At 33.9% G+C, this 12278-nt stretch overlaps 1 protein-coding gene across 2 annotated transcripts; it reads left to right on the top strand.

The window, feature by feature from the left end:
• The first annotated feature begins 203 nt into the window (after window positions 1-203).
• On the top strand, window positions 204-10773 carry LOC143072657 (uncharacterized). Of its 2 annotated transcripts, none has more exons than XM_076247706.1 (3): window positions 204-254; window positions 7822-8696; window positions 9354-10773. In XM_076247706.1, the coding sequence occupies exons 2-3, from the start codon at window positions 7848-7850 to the stop codon at window positions 10380-10382; spliced, it is 1878 nt and encodes a 625-aa protein (XP_076103821.1). In that variant the 5' UTR covers window positions 204-254; window positions 7822-7847; the 3' UTR covers window positions 10383-10773. The 2 variants fall into 2 exon arrangements, with proteins under 2 accessions (XP_076103821.1, XP_076103820.1); XM_076247705.1 differs by lacking the exon at window positions 204-254 and adding an exon at window positions 5673-5810.
• The last annotated feature ends 1505 nt before the right edge of the window (window positions 10774-12278 follow it).

Genomic DNA, 12278 nt, shown 5'->3' with positions numbered 1-12278 from the left:
TTATCAGTCTCTATCTTTAATGGATGAGCACTTATTCTAATCTTACAGATTGATTGTGCTAATCTAATACACAGATCCAATTGTTTTTCAACACAAAATAGAGTTTTAAAGGAAAAATAAGCATTGAGCTTGCCTTTACTTGATCTGATTGAAATATTTTTATTTCTATTTTCCTTCCAGAAATGGAGAGAGTTTCTATTTAGCTTATCTTTGATAAATGTTGCAAAGGAGTAGATACTGGTTGGGAAGTTGATGTAATACATATAGATATAAGAAGATGTGGTATGAGTGCCAATGAGACAACTCTCCATCCAAGTCACAATTTGTAAAAATAAATCATTATAGGTAAATATAAATATATCTTTATTCTAAATTAACCATATACATATAGGTATAGAGAAGACAATTATGTACAATATTTACAACAAGACAGAACAAACAAAATAGTTGCTAAGACAATATAATATGAAGTCTGTTTTAGCCAGGAGCACATACACCTGTGTTAATAATCTTTATGACCTTACATAGTTTAATCAATTCTGATTTGGTTTTTAAGACGTAATCTGCTTGTATTTGACGAAATTTGCATTTTTTAAATAGTAATGTGACATGTAATGTTTCATGTTTTCTTCAAAGTATTTACATTCTAATATATAATGCAATTCATTGCCAATATCATTGTTTTTACATAGAAGTCGTTTGTTTCTAACTATATTATTCCATCTACTTTGTTCAGAAGGAGCTTGTGATTTGTGTTCTAAATATACACAAATCAATGGACAGTTTGTTCCCAAGAATTTCAAAATAACCTTCTTTTCCCAATTTTTTTTTTAAAGTTTGTAATATATTGCTTTTGGTGAGTTTTCAAGTAAAGAATGCCAGACGTGTACAAACTGATCTTTATAAGTCTGAGTTTGATGAATGAAACTAACCATTTGCAATTTATAAAAGATTGCGTTTCACACACATTTGGGATACCACATTCGTTTAGAATAGTCTTTATTCTGTTTAAGCATGAACAAATGGTATAATAGGTCTAAAATGTTTGAGGTCCAACTTGCTACCTTTATTTTTATAAACAGGCTTAATGTAACCAATTAACCAACAGTCAGGAATAATACCAGTGTGAAATTTAGAGTTGGAATATTTGTATTTTCTTCGTCAACTGAGGCGACGTTCAGACTTTTGAAAAAATCGAACAATTTGTTGATAGGGATGTCAGGTTGGTCCCTCTTTTTCTACTGTTAGGTAGTTTCCAATACTGTTTTGATTTATTGGATCTGAGTCTCAATGTGTAAATTTTCTTTCTATGTGCAATAATTGCTTTATCTACATTTTTTTTGTATTCCTCCGAAGATTTCAAAATTTGGCGGTTTTGTTCTGAACTGTTGTTCTTAAAGTTTCTTTTGAGGCCAAAGTACGGTCTTCATCACAGAGCCTTGACTCACACCAATTAAAGGCCCCCATAAATGACATGTGTAAAACCATTCAAACGGGAAAACCAACGACCCAATCTATACTAAAAAACGACAAACGAGAAACACTTAATTATGATTATAAGTAAACATTAAATAAATAAAAAAAAAAACACACTACAAATGGTATCAACAGGCAGTGGCGGATCCAGAGGGTGGCGTTGAGGGGGCAATGATCTGAGAAGTTTGAGAGAAAAAATCTTACCCTGATTTTTGTCTTAATCAAAAATTCTGGTCGTATATATCTGGATTGAAAACAATAATTTTGTCCACTTATTTGCTATTAGAAACAAAAATTTCAAACATAATAATTTAGCATAAAATGAACATGATGAATACTAAACGGGTGTTATTTTTTGTTGCCGGGGTTTGCATGTAAATCCCATATCTGACCGGAATATTTGTTTCGCCGAACTGATATATTGAATACTTTTTTTAAGGCCCGACTGCAACCTGCCTGCTTGGTGTGGCCATTATGTCTCCATTTGTCGACCGTCATTCATAAATTCGTTGTCCTTTCAGACTCATTCGTAGACTTTGGTTAATTTGGAACCCTCACTTCCCTTGTTGGCTGAATCATTTCAACCAAACATTTGGACAAAAAATGTTTGTTTGTTTCTTATCTCGTGTAGGTCTATTGTAAATTCCATGCATCGATAGCCCGGCGTCATAGGCGGATCCAGGGGGGGGGCTGGGGGTTGATTATATAGGGAATCATTGAAGCATGACTGGAGCCCCCCCCCCCCCTAGGTCAGTCAGCGCCCCCCCCCCCCCCCCTTAGGAAAAGTTCTGGATCCGCCACTGGGCGTCTATGTTGTTTACAACAAATAAATTGTGAGGTTTTACTAAATAAACAAACGAGAAATTTCCATGTCCATTTTTTACTGCATCAATTATATTAGTACATGGCTTTCGATCTATCCAATCATTTTATAATGGGAGAATACGGCATCAAAAATGTCCGACCCTTACACTTTACAGCAACTATAAAATATGCATGCCCAACTTCAGGAACCGTGTAAAAAGTTCATTGTACACTTATTTTATGTTTTTTAGCCTAAAAAGGTAAAAATAAAAATTACTTCGCCCACCCTTTCCAAAATCCTGTTTCCGCCCCTGACAGGTCAAATAAACAAGGACTAAGGTACAATTTGAGAGTACTCGCAGATACTGAAAGCTAGTTAAAAGCGAATAACAATTAATCATGAATACAAAATCTTGCACCACAGAGACTATAAAATCAACTAAAACACATCCCAGGGTTTTATAGTATTTAACGTCATGGACAGTCAAATAAGACATGACTTGTAGTTGTAGTACAATGCCAAAAATAAAAGTATGTGTGTATGTACCGGTACAGCTTTTTTTTAAATACAATCTATGCTTGAGAACCATGAGTTCACTTTACATACAGACAATACAAACAATCCTTGCTTAATCAATTAGAAAATTTACACGCAGACAATCCAAAACTATACTGGAACCTTATAAATGACTTGAAGGACACCAAAAAACATGATGAAAATTATTCTACAATTGATTCATCTACATGGTTTTCACATTTTCAAAATTTGAATACTTTACAGGACAAATTCAAGGCACGCCTGAAAGAATTACAAAAACAGCTAGATAAATTAGAGACAGTAAAATGCTTTAATGAGCTTGATATTTCCATAAAAGACACTGAAATATCAAAAGCTTTAGCTAAACTAAAACCTAACAAAAGTCCAGGGATGGATAACATCTCAAACAATATGTTAAAACATGGTCAATCAATTCTATTACCTATTCTTAAAAAACTTTTTAACACTTGTCTTTCTTCTGGAATTTATCCCAAGTGCTGGAGTGATGGTTGCATCTCAACAATTCACAAATCTAGTGACATTACAAATCCTAACAATTATAGAGGAATCACAGTGACCAGTGCCATTGGAAAAGTGTTTAATAGTGTTCTAAATAGTAGGTTTGATGATTTTTTTATTGAAACATAAATTAATTCATGAATGTCAATTAGGTTTCACAAAAAAAGCTAGAACTTCAGATCACATGTTTATTATTAAATGTATTTTTGATAAATATTGTAATTCAAAGGATGGAAGGGTTTATGCCTGCTTTGTGGATTTTCAGAAAGCTTTCGACACAGTCATTCATACTGGTATTAAGTTGAAATTACTATCTGCGTACTTCATTTTATAATGTTATTAAACACATGTATGAATCAAGTAAATCTTGTGTTAAAATTCAATCCAGAGTAACAGATTTTTTCCAAATAAAACTTGGAGTTAAACAAGGGGACCATTTAAGTCCCAATCTATTTATAAATGACTTGCCAGAGTATTTAAAAGAAAGTGAAGACCCTGTTATACTTAATGAGAAACCAGTTGATTGCTTATTATATGCAGATGATTTGGTCCTTTTATCAACATCTGCTAAAGGATTGCAAACAAGACTAAACATCCTAGAAAAATATTGTAAAGATTGGTGTTTAAGTGTAAATCACACCAAAACAAATGTTCTGATATTCAACAAAGCAGGCAGACACATTTGTGAAAAATTTACTTATGAAAATATGTTGATTGAGAGTGTTAATAATTATAAATATCTTGGTTTGCACTTTAGTGCATCAGGGTCATTTTCATATGCTCAGAATGAACTGTATAAAAATTCCTTGAAGGCTTATTATAAATTGTACAAGAATTTATTATCACTTAATCAAAGCATAAGTACCAGCTTACATGTATTTGATCATACCATAAAACCAATACTCCTATATGGGTCTGAAATATGGGGAACTTTTAATCCATTCGCAGCAAGATTCAGAAATGGAACTTTACCATTTGAAAAAATCTATTCCAGTTTAAAATGTGAGCGACTACATATAAAATTTTGTAAACTGGTTTTAGGTGTTCATAAAAAAATCCATGAATTTTGGAATTTTATCCGAGCTAGGACGATTCCCACTGTATTATGATGTGATTAAATCCATGTTAAATTACTGGTATCGCTTGGAAAATCTTGATTCCCAATTTTCTCTTCTTAAAGATGCTTATGTAACATCACAGAATCTTTCTCACTCAAAAAAAAACATCTTGGTATGGCTCTATGAAGTCAATTCTTGAAATGATCCCAGACATCAATCATCTATCTTCACCATTACCAAAAATTAATAGCTTCAAAGCTAATATGAAAAAAATATTAAAATCATATTTTATAGACTTGTGGAACACTGAATTGGTAAAGCATTCAGATGGTAAACTTAGAACTTATGTTACATTTAAATCAGTTTTTGGAAGAGAAAAATATCTTTCCATTATTGGGAATTTTGAACAGAGACGAAGCTTAACAAAGCTCAGAATGTCATCACACCACTTAAGATTTGAGTCCGGAAGGTATCAGGGTACTCTCCTAAATGACAGAACTTGTACTCGTTGTAACTCCGGAGATGTGGAGGATGAATATCATTTTTTATTCCAATGTGTTAAATTTAATGATGACCGCAATCATCTATTTCAAGAGATAACTAAAAGTTGCCCCAACTTTTTAACTCTTAACGCAAGAGATAAACTGATATGGCTTATGAACACAGAAGATAAATCTATTCTCACTGCTGCATGTAAATTTATTTCGAAAAATTGTTAATTATGTGGCTTTCTTGTCTGCTTCAGACACGAGGAGGACTGTGTAAATACCACAGCTCCTTGAGTACCGCCCCTTGGTGTCTGTTGCAGTAGGGAAACCTACACTATTCTCAATACCTGTTTACTGCAGTATATGTTATTCGCTGTGAATATACACAAACTTTTTTCATTTATGTTTGTTTTTCTGCATCAGATACGAGGAGGATTGTTAGAGCTTTTAAGATCACAATCCTAGAGCATCGTCCCTTGGTGTCTGTTGCAGCTAAACAATCATTTATTTTATATTTTATATTTATACATTTTCAGCAAAATATTATAAAATCAAGTGAGAAAAAAAAAGTAAATAAATAAATGGGGCTTTGCCACATCTCTGGAGTAGCAACTCTCAAATACTTTTTTATTTAACAAATAATACCTGTATGACTATTTCAATAGTTTATTTTACAATGTTATGTAAAATACAGTATGTTGTATCAATCATATATGTTATGTGTATATGCCCCCTGAGGACCTAATTTGGAAAATAAAATTTATATATAAACGTGTTTGTTGTTTGTGTAATACGCATATGTAGTCTCACGTTGTTATTGAATATTTATTTTTAGAACGTAACTGAAAAACCCAGAGAAGTTCCATTTATTTGCGGGAAAATTATGTTTTGACTTGTAGATATTGAATAGTGTTATATCTTTAAGAGGTAAGTCAGTGTGTAAACACAAAATATCGCAGATTGAAAGATTAAAATCTCTGGCAGACGGTCCTTCTGAAATTTCATTCGATCCTGACATTATAAAGACGTGTTCAGTAAAACTTATGTTTCCCCGAGTAGAATCTTGAAAAACTTCCTCAAAATACGTGAAGTCGTTCATGAATTGGAAAGCAGAAAAAGATGTGCTGTCGTTTCATATAAAACTCATTCAAAATTGTAATGTCATATAAAATTGCTATGATTACAATTTAGTAAAAGTCAAACTGGGGCCTAAACTGGACTGAGACTGAGCAGAAAGAAGCCATACTCTCATATTACATATGTATTAAAAAGTGGCAGTTTCCGGAAAATCAGCAGACTAACCTAGTTAAGATTATTTAATGTATTGAAGAAAACAGACAACAAATGGATTAACAATATTATACTTGCTATTTTAAAATTAATAAAGTTGTGTTTAAAACATAATTTTATATTGATGTATGTTATTAATATTTAATTAACGTATGAGGTGGGATTTCACTATTTTCGATTTCAGAAATTCAGAACGTGAGAAAACGAACATGACGAAAGAAAAGTGTGAGCATTGATTTTGACTAAATGTTCACGAGTATTTATAACGTTATACGTGCTTATTTTCTGCAAGTCAACCAACCATGATGACCTATATGACACCCCATAAAATACACAAATTTTACACGACTTTTACGCTTCATTGTTCATATGCTATTTGTTGAGTTTTTAGGACTAAATTTAATTTTGAGAAATAATTAAAATTTAAGTATCGGCATTGAATTCCCTTTAAATAATTTTCACATCCTTAGTTTATTACATAAGGTCGTATCAACACGTGCACTTGAATGAGAGAGAATTCGAAGTGTTTGATACCTCAAAATTATTCTAACGTTAAACCCCTGACCCCTGTACGTCAGATTTATATAAAGATTTTTATATCCCATTAACAAAATTCTAACTTTAGTTTGTAGATTTCTAATTATGATTTTTTTTTAATTAGCATTCACAATATATAAAAAAAATCCTGACGACGATTCAAACAAAGTATTATCTGTTAAGTCCAGGATGTGATTCGTATTAACGCATGTTTAACCCACATTTGCGATTTTCAAAACTCATTAACGACTAAAAATATAGAATTTTGATGTAAAATGATTTTTTTTCATGGTATACCGACAATACAACTTCATAACTCACATTTCCGACGAGCTACTGGATAGTACTACAGCGGGAGGGGAATGAATTTCTGTGGTAAGCATTTTAAAGGCCGAAAATGTCGTCTGAAACATGGAAATAAATGCCAAATTCGATCAAATACATTTGTACGCATTGGGGACACCCACTTATCGACCTATTGTCTTGGTAGTTCTTTATAAAATCCCTAGCCAGAAAAAACTGCCGAGTCAATCGGTTTGAAAATGTACCAAATAGAAGTCGGGTATACCATGAAACAAATTATTTTACATCAAATCTATAGATTCTATATTTTTAGTCGTTAATATGAGTTTCGAAAATCGCAAATGTTGGTTAAACATGCGTTAATACGAATCACATCCTGGACTTAACTGCAGGATAGCTTTTTATAAAGAGAATTGTAGGATGAGAATTGCTAGATAACTTGACACTAGTTATAATGCATGGGCCTCTATTGGAAATAAAATTTATCTTATCTTACTTATATCAAGTTTGTTCCGCTCTGCACAAATTATAACATAGATGGCTATTCACCAGCGTAAACAAATCTTACAAGACTCAAAATATCTACGAAAGAAAAAAATCTGTACCAAGTCAAGAATATGACAGTTGTTTTCCATTCGTTTGATGTGTTTGAGGTTTTGATTTTGCCATTTGCTTAGAGACTTCCCGCTTGGTATTTCTGTTAAATTCACTTTATACTATTAGATGTGTTGCAGAAATTTATAATAACACTTCTAGACACCTGTAGATTTATACATTTTTCAATAAAATAATTAAAATGTTCCTTCAGTTTCAGATTGAAATAAAAAAAAAAAGATGCCGAGAACGTACGTGGATAATTCTATGAATAGAAGTTTGGGTAGAGTCGGGATGGCCCACGGCAGCATGCCTGTTTCTCGTTCAGGTGGTGGGGGTGGCAGTAGTTACAGTGGCGGTGGTGGTAGTTATGGTGGCGGAGGTAGTAGTTATGGTGGCGGTGGTAGTAGTTACAGTAGCGTTAGAGGAGGAAATACAAAGACATATGTAGATAACGCTTCCAATCGAAGTTTAGGTCGGGTCGGTATGCCCCATGGTAGCATGCCAGTATCTCGTTCTAGTGGGAGTAGTTATAGTTCTGGTGATACTAGTTCCAAAACATATGTAGATAACTCGTCTAACCGTAGTTTAGGTAGAGTCGGAATGCCACTTGGTAGCATGGTTGTTTCAAAGAGTGGCTCAAGTGATAACTCGAGTCGAGCATCTAGCAGTGGGACCAAGTCATATGTCGATAACTCATACAACAGAAGCATTGGACGAGTAGGATTGGAACATGGTACTGCTGTGGTATCTGGCAAAAGTCCAATGAGTTACAGAGAAAATGTATTCAATGATAGTGGTATTGGAGCCTCGTTCTTCGAATCTCCGTCACCATCACCTGCCGCCAAAGTCTATAAAGATAATCCTCTCAATCGTAGTCTTGGACGAGTTGGTTTGCCGCATGGTTCTGCTGTACATTCAAGAAACTCGTTTGCACCAGCATCTCCAGTAACTAAGAAATACGTTGACAACGCTTTCAACAGGTCAAAAGGGAGAGTTGGAAAGCCTCTAGGATCTATGTCTATTTCTAGAAAGAGTAAGACAACGTCTGGAGCTTCGGATATATACAGAAATTATATGAGGAATCCTGTAAGTTTGTATTATTTTTTAGCCTTAGAAAAAATATGGATTTGTTGTAATTTCGTCCACTAGTTTGCAAGTATCGACTGCGATTTTTTGAATTTTGGGAAGAGATCACGATTTTTAATGTAATCAAGAGTTTTGAATTATTGTATATCATCTATAATAGACAGTTCTTGACACGGAGAAATTAAAAACAATTATGTCTTATGTTAAAAAATCAGTTTAATAATTATGGAAATGTTTCTAGCTTTGCAGATGGCTTTCTATTCACCGTTTAAGTTAGTACGCCATTCATTGAGTTATTCTAAATGTATCCTTGTGTCTTTGCTTTACAAATAATGTCATATGAACGCGTCTTCTTTCATATTTTGCCAGGATGCTGTCAGTTTTTTTTTTTTGCAACATGCGTTTTGAGTGTCCCCTTGATATATTATCATATATTTGTATGATTTTGTCTTTTCGTCTACTTTCGTTTTTTTAATGCGTTATTGGTTTCTTTCGAGTTATGAGTTTTGAGAATTATGAGTGCTATCTAGGTTTCTTCCATCTCTTTATTTATGTTTTTTCCTCTGATTGCAAACATTGTGTGAGAGGAGTTTCACACTACTGTACTGTAAAGTAACATATTAATGATTGAATTATATTTTGAAATTAATTTTGCAGGTAAGAGAAATCGATTTCTCAAGAATGGAAATAGATGAAGAACAGCAATATGAAGCTTGTGATGTGGCCCTCAGTCTTATACATAGAATGGAGGAGGTGATGAGATGGCAAAAGGAGACTAGTACGGCACGTGACCCGCACACTTCCGATCGGGTGCTGCAGAATTACAGAGGGACTAAAATTGATTTTAAAGACATTGAAATCATGCAGAAAATCGGCTCCGGTGGATTTGGTGACGTCCATTTTGCTAAGTGGCAAGGAACCGTCGTTGCGGCCAAAAAACTTCGTGTTCAAAGAGTTTCAAAGCGTAGGTTGAAGGAATTTACAGATGAGATATTCCTTCTCTGTGAATTGGAGCATCCCAACATAGTAAAGTTCATCGGTGCTTCAGTCGTCACTCCAAATTTGTGCATTGTAATGGAATATATGCAGATGAGTTTGTTTGATGCGCTACATATCAAAGATGACGTAGAGTTTTCAGAGGAAGAAAAAATTGAAATAATCCAGCACACTGCTCTTGGCCTAGAATACTTGCATGATGCTAATATTGCCCATTGCGATATGAAATCCCAGAATGTTTTACTTGACTTTGTTGCTGGTGAAACCCTTGTTGCTAAGATAACAGACTTTGGACTTAGTATGATGAAAAACGAAACTGAAACGTCAACTTCTGCAGGTGGAGATTACGTACGCAACATCGGAACCCCTCGATACTCATCCCCAGAGAATTTGAGAGGTGAAGATCTTCAACTTCGGGATTTGAAGATGTCTGATATGTATTCATATTCCTTGATTGTTTTCGAAGTTTGCTGTGAAGATGAGCCGTTTTATAAGTTAACCTACCAACAGCTGAGAAAACAAGTTGGCGAGTTGGGCCTTACTCCAGAAATACCTTCTGACGTCTCTCTGCATAGTAATGTGCTTCGTCTGCTGTATAAATGTTGGGACCGTGAGCCAAGACGGCGTCCAACCTCCAAACGCTTTGCTGAATATGCATTGCAGTTTGATTCTATTTATCAAATTGATTGAAAGAGGACATAAAAAGGACCAGATTTAAGTTGAGACATTCAAAAACTTGTTATATTAACTTTACCTATATCTACAGTAGGATTTGATAATGATAAAACGTTACATGCAAAGAAACTGAATTTAATGTTTCAAGTAGTTAGCTGTTACATGTTAGCTGTTTGTGTTGTTCAAGAACGAAGAATTGTATTGAATGTTTATATATGTTAGCTGTTATTTTTTTGTTCAAAATTATGTGACTGAAATGAATCAAAATGTTTTTGTTAGTGCTTAAAATTATCACGAATTTTGTGTAGAACGATTTTTTTTGTTTTTCGTAAATTAAAAACAGTTAATTTCATTCGTGAGAGTCTTGATTGTATATCGTTGCTCAGTAAAGTAAAGATCATTGAAGTTCCTGTATATAACTTAAAAAATCTTACACTCCTATAAAATACAGACGATTTTTACAGCCATAAATTAACTATTATTTATACACAGGAATGAGCTATTCGGGATTTTTGTTTTGCCTGTACAATACATCTATTTTCCATACTGAGCCAGTAAAGCCAAGAATTCCTTGATCACGTTAGTCAGTTAATCTGAATCATTTTGTATACTGTATATATGGATTGTCAGATAGGAATTATTACAGAATTATTGCAAAGGTATATGATTTGATAATGTGCCTATACATCCATTCATTTCAGATCTAAAGCAAGTTACACATAATTGTGACACCGTCTCTATAGTAAAAAAACATCATTTACATGTATATACAATGATTATAATAATACAAGGACAAACCCGGGACACAGAAGTACAAACAATTGACCATCAACTCTGAAAACTAAAACATCAGAGTGAAAAGAACTTGATTCTTGCAAGACACTTTCCATGAAAACAATTTGATATGAAGACAACCTTTTGTTTCATTTTTTTTTTTAAATTTTCAACAGGAGGCATTTGCCTCTTTTGCCTCAATGTAGTTACGGCCCTGCTAAGCCTTATTTTAGTATTGGTATTGTCATCTGATATTAAAAGTCATGCCGATTATAAGATACATTGTTTTCTCTGCTTTCATTTTTTTTCTGTTTGAACCCGTCGACCTGGAACTTATCAATTATTGGTATATTAATTATTTGGAAAACGAAAGGTCCTGGAATGGAATATTTTTAATCAACAGCATTGTCCTATATTATTTATAAGTTGAATTCTTTGATTCGATGTTTTATGCCATGTCCGCTATCAAATTGAAAACTGTACCTATACGCCTTATTTTAAGTCCAGATTTTTAGTATTCGTATTGTTATCTTAGAAAGTCTTACTGATTAAAATACTACAACAGGGAACAATTTGACAATGCTTGAATTTAGTAGTGTTAATCCCGTGATTATGACCCGTGTATATAGCAAAATCACTGGCGGATCTAGAAATTTTCATAAGTGGGGGCCCACTGACTGCCTAAAGGGGGGGGGGGGGGCTCCATCACGCTTCAGTGATTCCCTATATAAGCAACCAATTTTTTTCCCAAAAAGGGGGGGCTGCAAACCCCCCTTAATCCGCCTCTGAAAATCCTAAATACGCGTTTGGTGGTGCGCCTGTCAGATGCGGAGCGTACAGATAAGGTAATAGGTAACAGGTGAATATACTATTGGTATCGGTATCGGATTCGACCCGGAACGTGTTAATTATTGGCAATATTAATTATGTGGAAAACAAAAGGGTCTGGAGTGGTGTAATTTTTAATCTACACCATTGTCCTATATTATCTATATATAAAGTTGAATTCTTTGATTTGTTGTTTTTACCCGATGACGGCTGACAAATTGGACCTCGTTATTTTAGGCAGCAACCATTTGATTTTCTGGGGGGGACTATGGTTTTTTTTTCTGTACAAACTTTTTTTTTCGCCTGCGC

The sequence above is a fragment of the Mytilus galloprovincialis genome, chromosome 4 (assembly GCF_965363235.1).
Source record: "Mytilus galloprovincialis chromosome 4, xbMytGall1.hap1.1, whole genome shotgun sequence".
Lineage (NCBI taxonomy): Eukaryota > Metazoa > Mollusca > Bivalvia > Mytilida > Mytilidae > Mytilus > Mytilus galloprovincialis.
This window is presented reverse-complemented; position numbering and strand designations above follow the sequence as displayed.